The 22,984-nt window shown below is 38.7% G+C and overlaps 1 protein-coding gene across 2 annotated transcripts in view; it reads left to right on the top strand.

Moving 5' to 3' along the window:
* The window catches only part of HECW2 (HECT, C2 and WW domain containing E3 ubiquitin protein ligase 2), a 452,870-nt gene that overhangs the window by 303,120 nt on the left and 126,766 nt on the right, over window positions 1-22,984 (top strand). For both annotated transcript variants that reach the window (XM_069577904.1, XM_069577905.1), the window contains 3 exons: window positions 5,450-5,525; window positions 15,867-16,036; window positions 18,538-18,680. In XM_069577904.1, coding sequence (XP_069434005.1) covers window positions 5,450-5,525; window positions 15,867-16,036; window positions 18,538-18,680 — 389 coding nt within the window. The remainder of the gene's footprint in view (window positions 1-5,449; window positions 5,526-15,866; window positions 16,037-18,537; window positions 18,681-22,984) is intronic.

Below are 22,984 nucleotides of genomic sequence, written 5' to 3'. Positions count from 1 at the left end.
ATAGGTAAGTGGACAGGTTTACTCCCTGAAATTCAGAAAGTAATTTCTGCAGATGGCCTTTTGAAATAGTGTGACCCACCAAAGCCATATCAAGCAGTCTTTCCCTTTCATTAATTCATTCAAACAGATATTCACTGGGTGGCTCTAAGTGTCAGGCTTATACTCACCACTAGGAATGAAATGATAAGCAAAAACACAGCTGTCTTGTTTGGTAGGGCTTGAGAGACACATCAGTTAAATTGTATTTATTTGAGTGATAATTACTGCTAGTGACAGTAAAGTGAGGCTATGAGAGCATATACTAGCAAGATTCATCCTGATCAGGAAGATCTTGGAAGGCTTCCCTGAAGAAGGCAGGTTTACAGGACAATTTGAAGGATGAATAGAAGTTACTTAGGTGAAAAGGGGGAGGGAAGAGCATTTGAGATAGAGGGAACAATATGTGTGAAATTTTCAGTATCTAAGTACTCTGCTCACATTTGAATTATATTTGAGTTTCTATTTGAAGTGAACAAAGTATAGAACATTAAAAATAACCCACATTTACTATATAAGACTTTGAAGGTTCACAGAGAGAATAACAATTGTTGACTAGAAAATCTGTAGTCATGTCACATAGTAATAAGCACTGGAACACGCTGTAATTAATATTCTCAAAAAATTACAAAACTGGAAAAGTGGGGCTGTATATAATAAAACTTTTGAAAGCTTAACTGTGTGTGAAATTAAATAATAGCTTCCAAACATGACTTTCTGGATTCAGATTTTCTTAGACTGGAGCAATTTCCATGATCAGATATCACTGATGGCAGGGGGAGCTTACAGCCTGGTGAGCATTGATCTCATTTCATTGATTTTGCATTGAGATTATTCTGTCAAAGCCTGTGGACAGTTGGAGATAATTAATTTGGTTCAGACAGATTTTAGACCAGCTTAAAAGCTTCACAGATACAACACTCACAATGATAATAGAACATTTTGGTTCGAAGACTGACTAATGGAATTGATGGTCAATAGATTTCTGACCACGCTTGAGATGTTGGGTCTGTATCCATTATTGAGAGGCTGTGCCATTGGGCATGTCATTGTGGGCTGAGCACTGGGTTTCTATGACAGCATGATGGTCACCTAGGTATATGACCTGTGTGTAGGGATTGTGATTGACTGACAACATTAATATTCACAAGCCCCTTTCAGTATGATTGTTCCACAATCAGATACAAAGAATAGTTGGGCGGTAGAAACCACATTTTAATTCTTGGTGGCCCTAAAATTGGGAGGTTGATTGGCTCTCAGCAAGCATCTGTGGTTTATTATATTGTGTTATATCCATCTGACTCATCATTCCCAGGTTAAATAGAGCAAAGACAGCATCAAACTGGCCAGACAGCATCGCTGTGTGCTTTTTCCTGCCTTCACCATCCCCACACTGCTGGACTACAAAGTGGTGAATAGCAAGGCAGTATGGACTACAACTGAGACAGACACAGCAACATATGTCCCTCCTGTACTAGGCATCTCACTTGCCGGGGTCCAGCCCCCGGTGGATCCAGGGTAATTTGAAGGGGAGATGGAGTCGGCATCCTAGGAAAAAGCTATTTAATTAGAAATATAAAGAGAGATTAGAAAAGGATAGTTGGAAATAGTAGTGGAGAAAAAGAGGCTGAATAACTTGGTTTATGTGGAAAACCAATAAAACTCTAAGACAAGGAATTTGCACCATCTACATAGGCCACCGGTGCCCGCTTGAATAGCAGAGGGTTCCCCACCTTGGGCTCCCTCTTGCGTGGGTCTTAGAAGCCAGGGCAAGTAAGTAGACATGGTGAGCCTCCATGCTCCAGATGGGAATTCAGCCAGAAAAGAAGAGAATGAGAAAAGACCACACAGGGGAAACCAGTCTTTCCAGGAACTGGTCCGTTTTCTTTATTTTTCAGGTGCGCTTATATAATTTTTGTTATACATAGGGATGAATACAGAGTCACGCGGGGTCAGCAGACCTGACCTTTATCAAAATCTGGTGCTTCATATAAATATATACAAAGGTCTTAGGGGTTTTACATCATCTTCTGGCCATGAGGCCTGCTGACATTTTATGGCCCTTTCTGATAACGGTCAGTCAACCAGAAAACTTATTTTTTCCAGGGGTGATTTTTTCTTAAAATCTTCAGAGGCGCCACCCTCCAAAGGTACCAGATAAAGTTGCATTCCTATAGGGTGAGGTTGTAGTGGGTTACAATTAAGAAAGGAATTTACTTAGCCTAAGGTTTAACATGATTAATCTTAAAAGGTTAATACTTATTTCTCCTATATACTAGTTATATATTCATTAACGTGTATAAGAGCAGGGGATTTAGCAGCAAACATTGGCCCAATAAATGAAAAGCCCTTCATCAATATAATTCCTAGTCAACCCACTATCCTAGTAATTTCTAACTTCCCCAAAGAATCTGTCTTTAGAAAGTTTAAAACATCTCATGCCTCTCATGGTTGGAAGGCTGTAAACAATCACATGTGGCCAGATGAACCTGTTCAGGCAGGCTAGAGAACCTTCAGAGGAGTTTGTAAGTTGAAACACTCTTGTCACGCCCAGGAATTTTTATTAACTGGAGCTGTAGGTTAACTCCTTCTCCGAGAGAGGTGGTGGGGGACAGCCCCCCGTAAAGTCAGAGGTGTAGGTGAGAGCATAAAGCAGTAAAGTAGGCAGACTCTGGTTTGGGGGGTAGATGCTCGGGAACAGGGGGTTTCCTGAGGCTCGATCCCGCCTTTGCGTATGCTGCGCCTCCTTCCTCATGACCTTTGCCATGGGTGGAGTTCCTGACGCTGGCTCCCGGCATCTCACAAATCATGGCCTTCCCTCAAATGGACCACACTGCCCAGGGAGATGTGCCCCCTCTGAAAACATGATGTCTTTTCATGCCAAGTGAGATCAATGGGACTCTGAAAAGATTCATAGTCTCATCATTCAACGCCTACTCAAAATGTTTTAAGATGTTATTGAAACTAAGGAAAATGCCCTCGAATTCTCCTTTTAAATATGTTCCCTGTCTGGCAAAAGGCTAATATGAAATAATTCTCACATAATTCATAGGCAAACAGTATCCTTTACCAGGACTCTGGCGAATGCTCATATGAGCTAATACTCAGAGAATTCAACTTTATCATTCATGACAGTGAAGCCAGGAAAGATCAAAGCTGACCACCACATATAGTGACATCAGTAATAATAAACACATCTGAACTGTGTTTAGAGAGAGGATTTTAAATAAACTCCCTTCATAGATTTAACCCAGGAAAGCTCATAAGCAACACTATTAATTCTATTGAAACAGTGCATGGTAGTGAGTGATGGTCACTTTTATTTGTTCCTGAAGTGAAGGATTTCCTGTTCCAAGTGACACACATCACTGTGTACTCTGATGAATGAAAATGATGTCAAAGTACACAGGACAGAGAAGACACAATTTTTTAAAAGAAATCTTGATTCATTCCAAAAGGATCTGTGATAAAGGAGACCATATGATTAGGATGGAAGCTCATTTCCTTCCCTGTAGAGTTTCTCAGTTACTTCTTTCAAGACTATTTGCAATTGGATGGAATGAAGGAAATATGTCTGGATGGTACTCTAGTCTATTACAAATGACATGTGAATCAGGAAGTAGTTAAGTGTCATACAGGATAGTCTTGACTAAGGTACAGACAGTAGTCATGAGGGACTTCCCTGGTGGTCCAGGGTTTGAGAATCTGCCTTCCAATGGAGAGGATGCAGGTTCAATCCCTGGTTGGGGAACTAAGATCCCACGAGTCACAACTGCTGAGCCCATGAGCTCTAGAGCCTATGCTCCCCAACAGGAGTAGCCTGTGGCCACAAGGAAGACCCACCACAGCCCCCCCTCAGAAAAGAGAAAGAAAGTCAGAGGTGAAACTAACTGGCTAGAATTACCTAGCAGGGTGGAGAGTTTTTAATTATACTTGAAGCTTTCCTGGTGGCTCAGATGGTAAAGAATCTATCTGTAGTGCAGGAGACCTGGGTTTGATCGCTGGAGAAGGGAATGGCAACCCACTCCAGTATTCTTGCTTGGGATATCCCATGGACAGAGGAGCCTGGCAGGCTACAGTCTATGTGATCACAAGGAGTTGGAAAAGACTGAGTGACTAAGTACATAAAGCACACAGAAAGAAGAAATCTATTTTTCATTATTTGAATGGAATTTAGTTTCAAGTTCCTCAACTTTGCTTAGATTAGTGAAATTTATATTTCTTGGTAATGTATGACTTTTAAAGGAGGTGGGAAGTGCCACAAAGATAAGATGGAAGGGTTTAATCTAACCTTCAGAATTAAAATGTGGTTTCTATTTCTTAACTATTCGAAATATATTCTGCCTTCAGTTCTGTTTCTTACAGTATTGCAGATTTCTATTTTAAAGAACCACAAAACATTTTTTTCCTAAAAAATTTTTTCCTTTTTTTTTTAACCATGAGTTGAGCCCTAATTATACATGAATTGAGAGAAAGACTTAATCTGCTCCATGGTCTATAAATGAGTGAGATATAACTTACTCAGAAGCTTTTAGGAAAAGCTTTACAATGTGATAATAATACAATAGGATTGCAAGTTCTTATTGTTGCTAATTGTAATAGGGTGTGTCATATGCCAGTAGCATAATAAAATAGGAGCCTATGAGGATGATGGGAGATCTACATAGTCACTCAGAAATATTTAGCAGGAGGAGATAATTCTACCTATATATAAATGAATTTGATATAAATCACCTATTTAGTTTATTCTAGGTTTTCCTAATTGGAAGAAATTTGATGTTTGATTTTTAACTTAAGGGCATGCTTTAATACTATAATAGCAATATAAGTACATTTACTACATATCAACTATATTCTTAACAAAGAAATAAAAAGACATAAAGTAGGTTGATTCCTATCCCAGGGAATTTAACAGTTCATGTTGGTTGCATTTTGGGTAAAGATTAAATTTAGGTATGACCTTTTCTGTCATCTTTTGAGAATTTGCTGTTGTGTGTCGATGTCAAGTTTTATAGCAAATGAAGTCATGTACTACAATACATGTTTGATACAAAAATCATCATATTTGCAAATATATGTGGTTCCCTAGGAAGGTAATGGCAACCTACTCCAGTACTGTTGCCTAGAAAATCCCATGGACAGAGGAGCCTGGTGGGCTGCAGTCCATGGGGTCGCTAAGAGTTGGACACGACTGAGCGACTTCACTTTCAATTTTCAATTTCATGCATTGGACAAGGAAATGGCAACCCACTCCAGTGTTCTTGCCTGGAAAATCCCAGGGGCGGGGGAGCCTTGTGAGCTTCCGTCTATGGGGTCACATAGAGTTGGACACGACTGACGTGACTTAGCAACTTAGCAGCAGGAAGGTATTATATTCCTTTGAAACTTCAGATATGTGTTTTTTTCTCTGCAGATGGGGGCAGAAGGCATGGAAGGAGGGGCTTCAGGAAATCAGCATTCTCGGAAGCTTGTTAGCTTTACTTTGTCAGGTAAGGATATCTTTAAACACTATTTCTAGTTTGCAAGTGTGCAATTCAAACTTAGAAACAGTTGTTTCTTTCTATAGTCTCTTAAATATGATATGCAAATTATTTTTTGGTAATATTTATTTCTGGAAATTCAAGCATATTTCTTACCAAGGTAAAATTAAATTATTGGTATATATTCAGAAATTATTTCTTCTAGGAAGTTTTCTGGTGATAAAAAGACTGTTACTTAAGAAAAACTATAATGCAATATGTGCTAATCCCACTATAGAGCTTTGACAATTGAAAACAATTTGTTCTTACCTCATTTAGAGAAAGGAAAAATTTAGAGACAAGGAATAAAAAAACCCCAAGAGATACTCCTATTTCTATGGAGAAATACATATAAATATTGGAAAATTAAGAAAACAATATTTTATTGTTTATTTTCTAGTTAGTAAAATATTCTGATTGTTGTATATTTATCATACAACTAAAGCACTCCTTTTCAGCTTGTGACTTGGAATTCATTTGTGGTTTATAAGGAAGCTAATTTAGTTGAAACTAGCAATTAAAAGTGAAAGTGAAGTTGCTCAGTCATGTCCGACTCTTTGTGACCCCGTGAACTGTAGCCCACCAGGCTCCTCCACCCATGGGATTCTCCAGGCAAGAATACTGAAGTGGGTTGCCATTTCCTTCTCCAGGGGATCTTCCCTACCTAGGGATTGAACCCAGTTCTCCCACATTGCAGGCAGACGCTTTAACCTCTGAGCCACCAGGAAGCAATTAAAAAAAGAATAGAAAAAAATTAGAGTTTAAACACCAAAGGGAAATGTTTTTCATAGAACACCAGTTTCTACAAACTGAAAATATTCACACAAAAAATATACACACATGTATATGTGTAAAATGAGTTTCAGTATAATGGATTTCATACAGATGTCACTGTCAAAAGAAGTTTGAAAGCCAATGCTTTAAAAAAAAATTGGCAGTTTTTAAAAGGTTAAGAATCTATAAATTGCTTTCGGTAGTATACTCATTTTCACTATATTGATTCTTCTGATCCATGAACATGGTATATTTTTCCATCTATTAGTGTCCTCTTTGATTTCTTTCACCAGTGTTTTATAGTTTTCTATATATAGGTCTTTAGTTTTTTTAGGTAGATATATTCGTAAGTATTTTATTATTTCCATTGCAATAGTGAATGGAATTGTTTCCTTAATTTCTCTTTCTATTTTCTCATTATTAGTATATAGGAATGCAAGGGATTTCTGTGTGTTGATTTTATATCCTGCAACTTTACTATATTCATTGATTAGTTCTAGTAATTTTCTGGTGGAGTCTTTAGGGTTTTCTCTGTAGAGGATCATGTCATCTGCAAACAGTGAGAGTTTTACTTCTTCTTTTCCAATTTGAATTCCTTTTATTTCTTTTTCTGCTCTGATTGCTGTGGCCCTGTGGTGGATACATGTTGATGTATGGCAAAACCAATACAATATTGTAAAGTAATTAATCTCCAATTAAAATAAATAAATTTATATTAAAAAATAATAAAATAATAAAATAAAAGGTAAAGAATCCCCTTCACGGATCACAGGCTTGTGGCAAAAGGGCTTGTGAAATGAAGCTATGAGCCATGCTGTGCAGGGCCACCAAAGATGTATGGGTCATAGTGAAGAGCTTTGACAAAATGTGGTCCACTGGAAGAGGAAACGGCAACCTACTCCAGTATTCTTGCCGTGAGAACTCCATGGACAGAATGAAAAGACAAAAAGATACAACACTGGATGATGAGTCCCCCTGCCCCAAGGTCACAAGATGTCCAATATGCTACTGGAGAAGAGAGGATGGCAACTGCTAAGAGCTCAATAAAGAATGAGATGGCAGGGGACAAAGCAGAAATGGTTCTCAGTTGAGGATGTGTCTGGTAGTGAAAGTAAAGTCTGATGCTGTAAAGAACAATATTGCACAGGAAGCTGGAATGTTAGATCCATGAATCAAGGTAAATTGGGCATAGTCAGGCAAGAGATGGCAAGAGTGAACATCAACATCTTAGGAATCAGTGAATTAAAGTGGATGGGAATGGGCAAATTTAATTCAGATGACCATTATATCTACTACTGTGGGCAAGAATCCCTAAGAAGAAATGGAGTAACCCTCATGGTCAACAAAAGAGTTCAAAATGCAGTACTTGGGTGCAACTGCAAGAACAACAGCATGATCTCAGTTCGCTTCCAAGTCAAAATATTCAACATCACAGTAATTCAAGTCTGTGCCCCAACCACTGATGCCAAAGAAGTTGAAGTTGACCAGTTATGAAGATCTACAAGACCTTCTAGAGCTAACACCAAAGAAAGATGTCCTTTTCATCATAGGGGATTGGAATGCAAAAGTTAGGAGGTATCTGGAAAAACAGGAAAGTTTGGGCTTGGAGTACAAAATGAACCAGGGCAAAGGCTAACAGAGTTTTGTCAAGAAAACATGCTGATCATAACAAACACCCTTTTCCAGCCACCCAAGAGACAACTCTACACATGGATATCACCAGATGGTCAATACCAAAATGAGATATTTATGTTCTTTGCAGCTGAAGTTGGAGAAGCTCTAAACAGTCAGCAAAAACAAGACCTGGAGCTGACTGTGCCTTCGATCTTAAGCTCCTTATTGCAAAATTCAGGCTTAAATTGCAGAAAGTAGGGAAAACGACTAGGCTACTCAGGTATGAACTAGATCAAATCCCTTATTATACAGTGGAGGTGACAAACAGATTCAAGGGATTAGATCCGGTAGACAAAGTGCCCAGAGAACCATGGATGCGTGTGTGTAACATTGTACAGGTGGCAGTGACCAAAACCATCTCAAAGAAAAAGAAATGCAAAAAGACAAAGTGGTTGTCTAAGCAGACTTTACAAATAGCTGAGGAAAGAAGAAAAACAAAAGACAAGGGAGAAAGGGAAAGATACACCCAACTGAATGCAGAGTTCCCGAGAATACCAAAGAGAGACATGAAGGCCTTCGTAAATGAACAATGCAAATAAGTAAAGGAAAACAGCAGAATGGGAAGGACTAGTGATCTCTTCAAGAAAATTGGAAGTACCAAGGGAACATTTCATGCAAAGATGGGCACAATAAAGGAAAGAAACAGCAAGCACCTAACAGAGGCAGACGAGATGAAGAAGAGGTTGCAAGAATACACAAATGAACTATACAAGAAAGGTCCTAATGACCCAGATAACCATGATAGTGTGGGCACTCACCTAAAGCTGGAGATCCTGGAGTGTGAAGACAAATGGGCCTTAGGAAGCATTACTGCAAACAAATCTAGTGGAGATGATGGAATTCCAGTTGAGCTATTTCAAACCCTAAAAGATGATGCTGTTAAAATCCTGCACTCTCAGTATGTCAGCAAATTTGGAAAATTCAGCAGTGGCCACAGGACTGGAAAAGTTTTCATTGCAATCCCAAAGAAGGGCAATGCCAAAGAATGAATGAAGTAGCATACAATTGCACTCCTTTCACATGCTAGCAAGGTTCCGCTCAAAATCCTTCAAGCTAGGCTTCAGCAATGCATGAACCAGATGTACAACCTGGGTTTCAAAAAGACAGAGGAACCAGAGTTCAACTTGCCAACATTCATGGATCATGGAGAAAGCAAGGGAGTTCTAGAAAATCATCTATTTCTGCTTCACTGACTATGCTAAAGCCTTTGACTATATGGATCACAAGAAACTGGAAAATTCTTTAAAAGATGGGCATACTAGACCACCTAATCTGTCTCCTAGGAAACCTGTATGCAGGTAAAGAAGCAACAGTTAAAACCGGACATAGAAAAATGGACTGGTTCCAAATTGGGGAAGGAGTATGACAAGGCTATATATTGTCACCCTGCTTATTTAACTTATATACAGAGTACATCATTCAAAATACTGAGCTGGATGAGTCACAAGATGGAATTCAGATTGCTGGGAGAAATATGAACATCCTCAAGTATGCAGATAACACCATTCTTATGGCAGGAAGTGAAGAAAAACTGAAGAACCTTTTGATGAAAGAGGAGAGAGGAAAAAGCTGGGTTGAAACTCAGCACTCAAAAAACTACGATCATGGCATCTAGTCCCATCAGTTCAGTTCAGTCGCTCAGTCGTATCTGACTCTTCGTGGCCCCATGGACTGCAGCATGCCAGGCCTCCCTGTTCATCACCAACTCCTGGAGTTTACTCAAACTCATGTCCATTGAGGCAGTGATGCCATCCAGCCATCTCATCCTCTGTCATCCCCTTCTCTTCCTACCTTCAGTCTTTCCCAGCATCAGGGTCTTTTCAAATGAGTAAGTTCTTTGCATCAGGTGCCAAAAGTATTGGAGTTTCAGCTTCAGCATTAGTCCTTCCAATGAATATTCAGGACTGAGTTCCTTTAGGACTGTTTTCCTTTAGGATGGACTTGCAGTCCAAGGGACTCTCAAGAGTCTTTTCCAACACCACAATTCAGAAGCATCAATTCTTCGGTTCTCAGCTTTCTTCATAGTCCAACTCTCACATCCCTACATGACTACTGGAAAAACCCTAGCTTTCACTAGATAGACCTTTGTTGGCAAAGTATTGTCTCTGCTTTCTAATATGCTGTCTAGGTTGGTCATAACTTTTCTTCCAAGGACTAAGCATCTTTTAATTTCATGGCTGCAGTCATCATCTGCAGTGATTTAGGAGCCCCAAAAAATAAAGTCTGACACTGTTTCCACTGTTTCTCCATCTATTTGCCATGAAGTGATGGGACCAGATGCTATAATCTTAGTTTTCTGAATGCTGAGCTTTAAGCCAACTTTTTCACTCTCCTCTTTCACTTTCATCAAGAGACTCTTTAGTTCTTCTTCACTTTCTGCCATAAGGGTGGTGTCATCTGCATATCTGAGGTTATTGATATTTCTCCCTACAATATTGCTTCCAGCTTGTGCTTCTTCCAGCCCAGCGTTTCTCATGATGTACTCTGCATATAAGTTAAATAAGCAGGATGACAATGAACAGCCTTGACATCCTCCTTTCCTGATTTGAAACCAGTCTGTTCCATGTCTGGTTCTAACTGTTGCTTCTTGACCTGCATACATATTTCTCAGGAGGCAGGTCAGGTGGTCTGGTATTCCCATCTCTTTCAGGATTTCCCACAGTTTGTTGTGATCCACACAGTCGAAGGCTTTGGCATAGTCAATAAAGCAGAGGTAGATGTTTTTCTGGAACTTTCTTGCTGTTTCAATGATCCAGTGGATGTTCACGATTTATTCTCTGGTTCCTCTGCCTTTTCTAATTCCATCTTAAACATCTGGAAGGTCACAGTTCATGTACTGTTGAAGCCCGGCTTGGAGAATTTTGAGCATGACTTTGCTAGCATGTGAGATGAGTGCAATTGTACGGTAATTTGAGCATTTTTTGGCATTGCCTTTCTTTGGAATTGGAATGAAACCTGACCTTTTCCAGTCCTGTGGCCACTGCTTATTTTCCAAATTTGCTGACATATTGAGTGCAGCACTTTAACAGCATCATCATTTAGGATTTGAAATAACTCAGCTGGAATTCCATCACCTCCACTAGCCTTGTTCGTAGTGATGCTTCCTAAAGTCCAATTGACTTTGCATTCCAGGATATCTGGCTCTAGGTGAGTGATCACACCATCATGATTATCTGGGTCATGAAGACAATCCTATCCCTAGTCCCATCACTTCATGTCAAATAGATGGGGGTAAAGTGGAACCAGTGACAGATTTTATTTTCTTGATCACCAAAATGACTGTGGACTGTGACTGCAGCCATGAAATTAAAAGATGCTTTCTCCTTAGAAGGAAAGTTATAACTAACATACTAAAAAGAAGGGATGTCAATTTGCTGACAAAAGTCTGTATAGGTAAAGCTATGGTTTTTCCTGTTATCATTTGAAAGTTGGACCATAAAGAGGACTGAGCACCAAAAAATGAATGCTTTTGAATTGTGTTGCTAGAGAATACTCCTGATTTTTTTCTGGACTGCAGAAGCAAACCAGGCAATCCTAAAGGAGATCAACATTTAGTATTCATTGGAAGGACTGTTGCTGAAGCTGAAGCGCCAGTACTTTGGCCACCTGATTCTAACAGCTGAAAAGACCTTGATGCTAGAAGACTGAACACAAAAGGAGAACTGTGTGGCAGAGAATGAGATGGTTATATAGCATCACTGATTCAGTGGACATGAGTTTGAGCAAACTCCAGAAGATAGTGGGGGACAAGAGAGCCTGGTGTGCTGCAGTGCATGGGTTTGCAAAGAGTAGGACACAACTTAGCAATTGTGCAACAACAACAAAGGTGAAGCAAACTCTCCAGTTCAGTTGCTTAGTTGTGTCCAACTCTTTGTGACCTCATGGACTGCAGCACGCCAGGCTTCCCCGTCCATCACCAACTCCTGGAGCTTACCCAAACTCATGTCCATCGAGTTGGTGATGCCATCCAACCATCTCATCCTCTGTCATCCCCTTCTCCTCCAGCTTTCAATCTTTTCCAGCATCAGGGTCTTTTCAAATGAGTTAGTTCTTCAGGTAGCCAAAGTATTGGAGTTTCAGTTTCAGCATCATTCCTTCTAATGAATAGTCAGGACTGGTTTCCTTTAGGATGGACTGGTTTGATCTCCTTGTAGTCCAAGGGACTCTCAAGTGTTTTCTCTAACACCACAGTTCAAAAGCATCAATTCTTCAGCATGCAGCAGCAGCAGCAGCAGCTTTCTTTATAGTCCAACTCTCACATCCATATATGACTACTGATTAAGGAAATCAATATTTGAAATGGACTTTTGAAACAGACAACTGTACTGAAGCACATGTAAGATAAATTCTAACAGATGTCTCTCACCATAAGATGTTTTCATTTTTTACCATTGGTGTAGTACTTGTGAAATTTAAATTATCAATAGATTCACTTTTTTCTTCACTGCAGAAAATGTTATTCATGAAAATTGACATTTTTAATAGTGAAAGTTAGGAGGCTGATCTTGAAAACATGCATCCATGGATGCATGATTATCATGTATGATGGAAGCTCATGTGTTAGCTCATTACTGGCCCAAGGCCATTGTAGTATCCATTTCTGATCTAGCATGTTCCTTCTCCTCCCCATATGAAGTTACTTACCATAACTACCTTTTTGCGTTTGTTCTCTGGTAAATCTCAGAGGCTATAAATAGTTAAAATTTGACCAATAGATATATTTTTGTTGGAATCCTCAGGGTTTTAAAAATCTAAGTATACCGCAGCATGTGATAAACTCCTCACCCCCCTTATCTGTCTTCCTTTTGAATATATTTCAGTTGGCTACCTGTGCTTAAGGGTTCTAGGGGAGGGGTGCAGGTGGGTTGCAGGAACAAAAATGAACCCTTCCTTTACAGATGAGGAACAGCTTTACAAACCTCCATGGCCCAGAAAACTTAGTTTGCCCATGCCACAGTTTTCTTATTTTAGAATAACTGCTCTAAGCTTTCAAGTGATCAATATTTTTGTGAACATGACTTACACATATTGATTTTGACCGCAGAGGGGATGTTAATTAACCCACCATTCTAGAATGACCAGATGAGAGCGAAAAATCCCAAGATATTTTCCTGAAAAGCAGAAAATAAGCTTTGGGGCATAGCCAGATGCTTTTTCTTTATATACAACTTTTTCCAACATCCACCGCAGTACACATGAAGGCTGGCTATCTAAAATCTGTTTTATTTCCTACCATGTGATCAAGTATTTGCAGATGATATACAGAAATGTCTAAAAAGTATAGAAGATGAAAGCAATTTTACAATGGTAATTCTAAATAATTCATCTGGTGTAGCATATTGACAGTGGATGACAGTATTTATGGAGAGCATTTAAGCTCTGTAGAATATCTTTCTGCAAATATTCTGCTCTTGATTATCTGTGAATAAGTAGGAACACAAATAATTGAACTCTACAGATAAAGCAAAAACTGTTTTCTGATGAAAGTCTTAAACCTCTTCTCCAAGTAAGAAGTTAAAGATATTTAACCTGTCATACCTTTTATGCATATTTATGAGCAATAAAATATGTAAAACATAAAAGAGGAAGTCAAGATATGGATAAAGTGAACTGTATAATTAGGCTACAAATAACTGGTGGTTTATTATGTTTATTAATGAAGACTTATTTGTATAGTGTCTCTTGTAGAAAAAGGTTAACAGTGACATCTTTCATCACTGTGGCTTAATCTTCTGGTGGATGCTGTGTTTTCAAAGGAGTGTTTTGCATGAATAATTTAGCTCTGTCAGACTTCATGACAGCCATTTCTGTACATGTACTTGTTTACTGCAAAGAAATCCCTTCTTGAAAAGTAAAAATTCCTTTAATAGCTAAAGAATATCATTCATTTGTCTTTGAGTCTGAGGCAAGCCCAACAATAAGGATAAGAAAATATTCAAATTGTATTTTTTCTCAAAGTTACCAAATAAAACCAAGTGAAAACATGTAGCATTATTAAATTGACAGTAAGATACAAGTGATGTATTAATAATGATTCCATTGTAGGACTTGCCAGAGATGGGATCCATGAGGCTAATGAGATTACAGCAGCTTCTCTGAAGTGCCTGTCTAGTTATTTGCTCAATCTTTCCCTTCTCCCATGGGCTTTTAGATCAAAGATCTTACTATCTTCCACGCAGTGTTCTTAACATAAGGTCCTCTTGGTTGAGTCTTTCAATCTTCTCTGACGTGTTAGACTGCCTCCCTCTGCTGCCAGTTATGAGACATTAAACAGTCCTGGTGTGTTTTCATCACATGTTATCTAGGCCGCAAGTTTGTTTGTTTGTTTTTTTTGGCCATTGGTAAACTTCTTCCAGGGAGCACTCCTTAGAGAATATGATGCTATGGGCAACCCCAGGCCAATTCTGTCCTTCTGAGAAAGGCTTTGTATTTCAGGAATGGTGGACTTGAGTAGGATGACCCTGGTGACCTTTTAAAAAATGTGAAGTTACTCTATAGGGTTTCTTCCCCAGCTGATTCGGGTCATTCAGAGGTCTCTGAGGGGCTTCCTAGGTGTCTCAGTGGTCAAGAACCCACCTGTCAATGCAGGAGACATCCCCCGAGGGCTTCCTCGGTAGCTCAAATGGTGAAGAATTTACCTGCAATGCAGGAGATCTGGGTTTGATCCTTGGGCTGGGAAAATCCTCTGGAGGAGGGCATGGCAACCCACTCCAGTATTCTTGCCTGGATAATCCCATGGACATAGGAATCCAGCAGACTACAGTCCATAGCGTCGCAAAGCATCAGATGTCACTGAAGCAACTTAGCACACACATACAAGGTCTTTGAGGGTTCAGAGCCTATCCACAGAATTCTTTTTCTGAATCAGTGGTCAGGACTTCCCTACACTGATCATAACTGTATTAAGTTACCTAGAAACTGTCTGTTCTCCACAAGCTTTCAAGAGCACTTAGCTCTCAAGCCAGCCTTATCCTAACTGATATTCTCAGAAAGGCATTGGGGATCCTGTGAAGCCAGCTTTATTTCCTGACATTTTTGCATCCTGTAGCTTGACCATTTTAAAAAGTGTTAGTCTCTTCACTAACCAGATGTTAGCCAGAAATTTTAGCAGCTCGCATTGTGTGAAATAACAACTGGTGAGTCTAAAATGAGTTATGGGACTTTTAACAAATATTTAACTTACTTAACAGGCTGCTGAAAAAATAACCTCACAGTTATTTAATATAGCAGATATCAATCAAATTTTAGAAATATTCCTGGTCTCTTTTTCATCTAACATTCATTTGTAGAATATATGTGGCATTTTATATATGGTACAGCTGAATGTGTGCTCTGAAGTTTCATCCCCAATTAAACTCAAGTCTCTACATTTTGTATATTTATGTAGAAGATTCACTTTTATCTCATGAAAGGACATATTGGTTTTCTTTTTAAATATAGTATTTACTAAGGATTTCTCTTAAGACATTGTGTGAAGTGCTGGTTGCCAAGCTACATAGAAAAAGGTGGCGAAGCTGCACACATTAGAATCAAGATGGTACCCAGGAAAGTCACTTGAGGTATATAAGGTGGTGATACAAGTTTGGCTTCATTCTGCAGCCTGTTAGAGGACCCTTTGCTGGAGTTAGTCATAACCTACTTGCCCTCACTTATCTAAGCAATCATAGAGTGATTAGTTTTGTTATTGTTTTGCTGAATTAGAGTTTTTCTGTTTTTCTGTTTAGAGTTTCCTGTGTAATTATTTAAGAATGAAATGCCATTGATCTGCTTGTTCTAATCAGAGTATATGAATCTGTTATCTTCTGTCTCTTTCCTCTCCCTCTCTCTTTCCTTCCCTTCTTCCTCCTCTCTGTTTCTTTAAAGACCTTAGGGCAGTTGGGCTAAAGAAAGGGATGTTCTTCAATCCTGACCCTTATCTTAAGATGTCCATTCAGCCAGGGAAGAAGAGCAGTTTCCCCACCTGTGCCCACCATGGGCAGGAGAGGAGGTCTACTATCATCAGTAACACCACTAACCCAATTTGGCACCGAGAGGTAAGATGATCGTCAGAGACCTTCTGCTTGACAAGAAGTTGGCCAACTCCATCTCTCTCCACTGGTCTCTGTATCATTCAGCTGCTCATGGGTGTGGGTAAGATGGCTAGGTGTCTAGAAGTTCTGTTAGAAAAAGAGTACAATAAAAATGAGATATTCCCTTCTAACCAGGGGTGGATCCAGGGTTAAGCAAATGAGGGACTTCCCTCAGATGCATTATTTATAGGGTTCAAAAGACTCAATGATCAAAATTAATATTTCAGTGCAATATTTTTTTAAAGAAATCAAAATCAAGGCAAAAACTAATGATGGACAAAATATCAAAATTTTGTAAGGACAGCATCAGTAACAGTGCCTTGCAGAGCCATATGGGAGCCTGAGGCAGAAGGAAAAGTCAGTAATATTGATCCCATTTTTATTTAAAATTTTTATATTTTGTTCTAGCACATACTCAATATAAATTAAAGGAATTTCTCTCCCTACAGGCTTTGGCAAATGTTTTTTTTTATTTCTAGATTTTGGTTAATTACACAAGGCAGTTGAGGAGTTGTCATCCTGGGGGAAGGCAGATTGTGCTGATGGTACTTCAGACTTTCTCATAACTACAATATGCTACCAGTCATTGCAGTGTGCCATATTAGTGAAATCAAGCCCAGGGTTTTCCCCTTGGAAATATTTTTTTGTCACAGACTGAACAGAGACGTTTTTTCTCTTCTAGTGAGCAAAGTGTGAGTTCTACCATTTCTCAGGGAATCAAGACACAGTTCACATACTAGTTTTAATGAGTGTTTCTGAAACTGAAAGTGCAAGTCGCTCAGTCATGTCTGACTCTACGACCCCATGGACAGTACAGTCCATGGAATTCTCCAGGTCAGAATACTGGAGTGGGTAGCCTTTCCCTTCTCCAGCAGATTTTCCTGACCCAGGAATCAAACCAGGGTCTCTTGCATTGCAGGTGGATTCTTTACCAACTGAGCTAAGACAAACGTATATTGGCATGGGAGTTGCACAGTTAATTAAATCACTCCCTAAATGTTTAATGACAATAATATGTTCTAACAATGCTGAACAGTATTTCATTGGAGAGAGAGTTTCAAGAGTTCCAAAACCAATTGGAGAAAAGCTGTGGCTGTCTGAGACTTGCCAGCACAGCAAGATGTTTCTCTTGGGCAGTTTTCATGGTTATGTTAGTGGCTAAATATTGTCAGTTTTTTTATTTCTGGTTTGAAATACTGTCTCCAGATAGTGAATAACTCTTAAAGGAATACCACTTGATGTAACATGTTAGAAGGTTAGATGATTGCAAGATGATCACTTAGAAGGCAAAGAGTGGAGATAGTAATGATACTAGCAATAACTTTGTTTTTCTAACATTTGATATTCACAGAGTTCTTAGCCATGTTACCAGTGCAGGCTGATAAAGGGGTGTGTAAGGGATGATATTCTCATCTCCCTATTTTTGTGATTAATAAACGAAAGTTTAAAATGTTCATGTAACTAGCTATTCAGGGGCAGAAGTAGTACTTAAATTCTGCTGTCTTATTCTAAGCAAGTGCTTTTTCCATTAAGCAGATTGCTAAACTTCATGGCCCTTTGGGGAAATTAAATTGTTATGACTATATAAACTTAGTGACCCCTGAGTGTAAAGCTGGCTGGCACTAGTCAGACGTCATTGTTGTTGCCTAGATACTACCAGGGACAGAGACAAATGGTTCAGGTTAGATTTCTGGCTCCATCATTCAGTTTTTCTGAGACACTCATCATAAAAAGAAACACTTTATCTTTGTAATATATGTGAAAGTGTTTGCAAATGAGTAAAGCAGGTTATTTTTCTTTTATATCCTTATTAATATCTGATCCAGTTTTTTCCAATGGCATTCTGAAAACAACAAAGCTTATCTTAACCTCATACTTATATTTTTCTATCCCAGGAGAAATGTCTCTGTGTGCCTTTTAAATTAAGTAACTCCTATTTGAACATCGTTTTATTTTGCTGTAAACCAGGGAAATCATAATATTCCTTAGGTGCTTCTGTTTTAATCACTAAGTGAAGGACGATGATGTCCAACTTCAAAATACCATGGGATGAGGAATTAAGTTTGCTGTTAATCAGAGTATTGGTTAATTCTAAGCCACCATATAACAGGATATTAAATATTAAGGAGTTAAAATAGGATAAATGTGGTGAGCACTAAAATTGTATTGTGCATAATTTAATATTTGATGGCATCTCCTCAAACTATTCAACCCGGAAGAGTTGGATGATTGAAGGTGCTTCCTTTGTCATCTAGATCCAAACTGTTGCTTTTTAATCTTTGTGACTGTTCATGATTCTGAGTGAATAAAAGATTGACAATTGTTGCAGATTTTTCTGGCAATGTAGACTCTCTCTGTCATTAGAATTTAAGAGATACTATTTTTTCTTATAGTAATGTATATTAATAAAATGATATACATAATTTTGTATTTCTTTTTTGACTTGTGTTATGTTTTGTTTCCAGAAATACTCCTTTTTTGCACTCCTTACTGATGTCTTAGAGATTGAAATTAAAGACAAGTTTGCTAAGAGCCGGCCTATCATTAAGCGTTTCCTGGGGAAGCTCACCATTCCAGTCCAGAGGCTACTGGAGCGGCAAGCCATTGGGTAATCAGGGATCCTGTTGCAAGTAGCTTCCACTGAAGCAACTGAAATGATACTTTGAAGTCCTAGGGCTTTTCTCACTGATAAGAAGTGGTAACATACTTCTTTTAAAAATGAAAGTGCTGGCATATGCCTTAAAATGTGCAGGATAAAAAGGACTTTATTTTCATTTATCTTTTTTGAGTTATCTATCTTTCCCAAGATGTACCTACTATTAGCATTTCCGCGTAAAATGTCACAGTGCTCAATTGATTTTTGAGTATATTGAAGTCTTGCTATAACAGCCTCTCCCTAGAACAGGATGCCAGTATCAGGTTGACACCTCCCAATCCTAATTAACCCTATCCAGAGATTTTTGTTATGCCTAAGATACCAAAACCACCTGATTTTAGGGCCATTTAAAACAGAGCCTAGACTCTAAGATAGTGTGGAGCTCTAAGACATGTGCTTAGAGCTCTAAGACATTCATTTAGGCAACTAGAAATTACTCATTGAGAGAATTTTAAAATGTGGTTTGACATCTGTCTCCTTTCTGTTAGCTTTTTGTAAGCTGTGAATCAAGTAGTTGAGAAATCATAACATGCCTCCATTCCGTATTATAAATGGTGTATATATTTTTACATGGTAAGTACCAGCAAACTCAGTAACACAGCTGCTCTGAGGTAGCACTACGGGGCATCCTTTTCATTTTAGAAGAACATTATGAATGTATGATAACAGTGGTGGTAGTCAGCAGTATCAGTGATAAACAGTAGCTGTAGTTGTGGTAGCAGCAATAATAAACAAAAGTAAACAAAAAAAAGATGGTATGGCCCTATTCTATGTCAGGAGTTAAGTAAATTACACTCATCTGCTTCTATAATCTCGACAGCTCTGCGAGGTGAACAGTGTTGTTATACCCATTTCAGAGATGAGGAATCTGAGGCTAGCAAGCCAGTGGTGGAGCTGGGATTTGAGCAGATCAGTCTGTCCCAGAATCTCGACTTCTCTGCCACATTTTAAGGCTGGCAGTGATGGAATATTCATCCAGCTGAGAGGCTGATCATTCATAGGCACTTTGCAGCTAATTAACTGTCCTCTTAGTATTTTGACAAGTCATGATTTTTTCAGACATTAGTTTCCTCATTTGAAAAATAGTCTTTAGACCAAATGATCTCAAAGACCCCTTCGACATCTGAAATTAAAGAGATTCTAATGGAATCTAATTCTCTGTCCATTAGAGGCAATGGTTGAGCCAGACCACGTAAAGTAGAAATATTATGCTGAAATTCTAGCAGCCTGGTTTAACTTGATAAAACAGGGAAATTGCAGTCATTTTTAAGGACAGCAATTATTGCTTCTAGTGGAGGTAATACTCTTTTGTTGTTGTTGTTGTTCAGTTGCTAAGTCATGTCCAGCTCTTTGCTACACCATGGACTGCAGCATGCCAGGCTCCACTGTCCTCCACTATCTTCACTATCTTCTGGAGTTTGCTCAAATTCATGTCCATTGAATCAGTGATACTGTCTAACTGTCTCATCCTCTGTTGCCTCTTCTACCTTTGCCTTCAGTCTTTCCCAGCATCAGGGTCTTTTCCAATGAGTTGGCTCTTAGCATCAGGTGGCCAAAGTATTGGAGCTTCAGCTTTGGGAAGTTTTAAAAAATTATTTTTAGGATTGATGGAAAATGAAAAATTATAATTGGTGAGAATTAACTATTGGGAATGTAATATGTTTATAATTTAATTTACATAAGTATAATCATATAATTTATATAATATCTGTGATTTTTGACAGAAGTGTCCATTTATGTATACCCATAAGAATGAACAAGGAAAAATAAAGCCTTATTAGTGCTTGAATCTCCTGTTAACTTGCTGACTTTCATTCAGTCTTTTAAAGAATGGATACATAATACTGCCTGGCATAGATTCTGTGTGTACTGGAAGGAAGTCCAGTATGAATTTGCGATATGCCAGAATTATGAAATATTTCCACATAAGTTTTATTAAAAGCATTGCCTGATACTTAGGGATTTGCTTTATTAAATAAATATGATACTACATATTAGTGTATCTGCTCTTAGCATCTAAATATATTTTTAATCTGATTATTACTTTCTATCAAGTAATTGATACATCTTGAAAAATAATGAGTTTTCTTTACTTATGTGTTTTGTAGACTGCAACTCTCTGAAGCAATTGAAGTTTCATGTGGCAAAATTTTATAGGATGAGCTGAAACTCCTTACTGATTACCTATTTCAAGAGTACTGGTTTGAATGTGACATTTTTTTCAGAGAGTGGCTTGCATTCTGTCCAAAAAGCACATCACTTTCCCATGCTTTGTCATTTGCTCTGATTACACTAGTGAGAAAATGCCTCAGTCAGGCAGTGGGAGTTCTTTGGCACTTACTCTTTATAATTATCTACCATAATAATGTATAATATAGGGTACACAATTATCTATCACAGGAAAGAGGCAGGATGAGCCAGATGAAACTGAGGAAGAATAAGAACCAGGTGAACCCCCTGGCAGTCTCTCAGCCAGGATGAAACCCCCTGACTTGGAGTTTCTGAATAGGGAGTCTTTCCTATACTTAGAGATGGGAGAGTTGAGTATCTTGTCGGTTTGGGTGAAAAACAGCACTAATATCTATTAAAAAAATCTTTTTTCAAAGTAAAGAGTCTCATTTGTTAAATTTACTCAACAAATATGTGGATGTGTATACATATAGTATCTACTGAGTGTTAAGCACTGTTTTGGGTATGGGGAATATGATAATGAGCAAAAGAATGGATCCCATTCTTAGAATCCCTGCTAAACATTTACTTCCTAGCTAAAATCCATCACTTTTTAAAGTCTTCATCATCAACACCAACACTTTACTTTTATTACCCAAAGAGGAGGAGAGGAGAGTCAATTTGATTTTAGCAAAGAAGGGAAAATTTTATTATTCCAAGACTGAATGTCCAAAGAGATGGATGAGGACCACATTGTTGAGAGCAGGTTCAGGTAGTTTGCTGCTGGGTTCATGGGTTAGTGGACAAAGGTGGAGCATCTCTGCATGTCAGGCACTGTCTAAAGGCTGGAAGACAGCAGTCAAGGAAAAAGACATCACTTCTGTTATGCAGGTTATAGTCGTTGTAGAATTATTAGAACATTGTAATAGCATTTAACATACTTGTATCATCTAATAGTTAATGCCAAAACATCACTTTACAGAAAAAAATTTCCTTAAAATACCAGCTTAAGTACACAAAACATTGTGATGTCAATTGCATTGGGATGAGCCATGAGTAAATATCACTAAAATCCATGCTACTTAAAGCAGCCGAGGATTATGGAACATGCTCATAAAATGAGATATGATCTGGGGCCTACAGAGCAGGGGCTTCTATGTCATAAATATGTGTGTTCTAATCATGGTTCTGTCACTTAATTGTTGTCTGGCCTTGGGCAAATTACCTATCCTCCCTGTGCCTCAACTTCCCCTTCTGGAAAACAGGGCCACCACCTGGCTCACAGGGAGGATCGAAGGCGATGATGCATGCAAAGCCCTTATTACAGTATTAGCACTCAGATAGGGGAAACAAAGCATTTTAAGAGCATCAGTCAAATATTTATTACAAAATTTATAGGGAAGAAAAAGTAAAAAGTAAAGGAAACAATCTTATTGTTTTAAGAAATTCTTTGTATTAAGCCAAAGAAATTCATAAGAGCTGAGCTGGGATTTTACGTTAGCATGTGTTCTTTTAAACAGATAACGTCTATTTAAAATTATGCCGAGGAGGTAGAGAACAAGGGAAATTGTCATGTAGATTAGTAATTAATAGGGACCAGAGGCTCTGAACTCTACAGTGGTTCAAGTATTAGGTGGAGGCCTTATGTTTTCCTCCTAAAGTTGCCATTAGAGGGCAGTGTGAGAACAGAGATGGTGTGATTTGGTCCTATCCCTCTGATTATTTTCCTTAATTAAGAATGCATCAGATTCAGAATGAAAGTTACTTGCAGACAAGGAGATGATGTAATCGTATTTGACTTTGGAAATAAACACAGAGTTGAAAAATATCATCTGTTTCATCCTCAAGGAAGCCGATAGCCTGAGCCTGGAGCTAAGATGGAGCAGAGGCTAGGCAGGTCCAGTTGCGTGGGCCCCTCCAGTCCACCTGCCAGCATGGCAACAAGACCCCACCAGGTGGTGCAGCCAGCTTCTCCAACCGTCCCATCAGTATCGCTCACAAGTTGCCCAGAGAATCAGTGATAGTCACCCCCACCAAGTGAGGGCCAAGAGCGAGCCCCTTACTCTACAAATGAGAAAGGGGAGGTG

This window comes from Ovis canadensis, chromosome 2 (assembly GCF_042477335.2).
Source record: "Ovis canadensis isolate MfBH-ARS-UI-01 breed Bighorn chromosome 2, ARS-UI_OviCan_v2, whole genome shotgun sequence".
Taxonomy (NCBI): Eukaryota; Metazoa; Chordata; class Mammalia; order Artiodactyla; family Bovidae; genus Ovis; species Ovis canadensis.
Note: the sequence above shows the minus strand (reverse complement) of the source record. Positions and strands in the feature narration are given on the sequence as shown.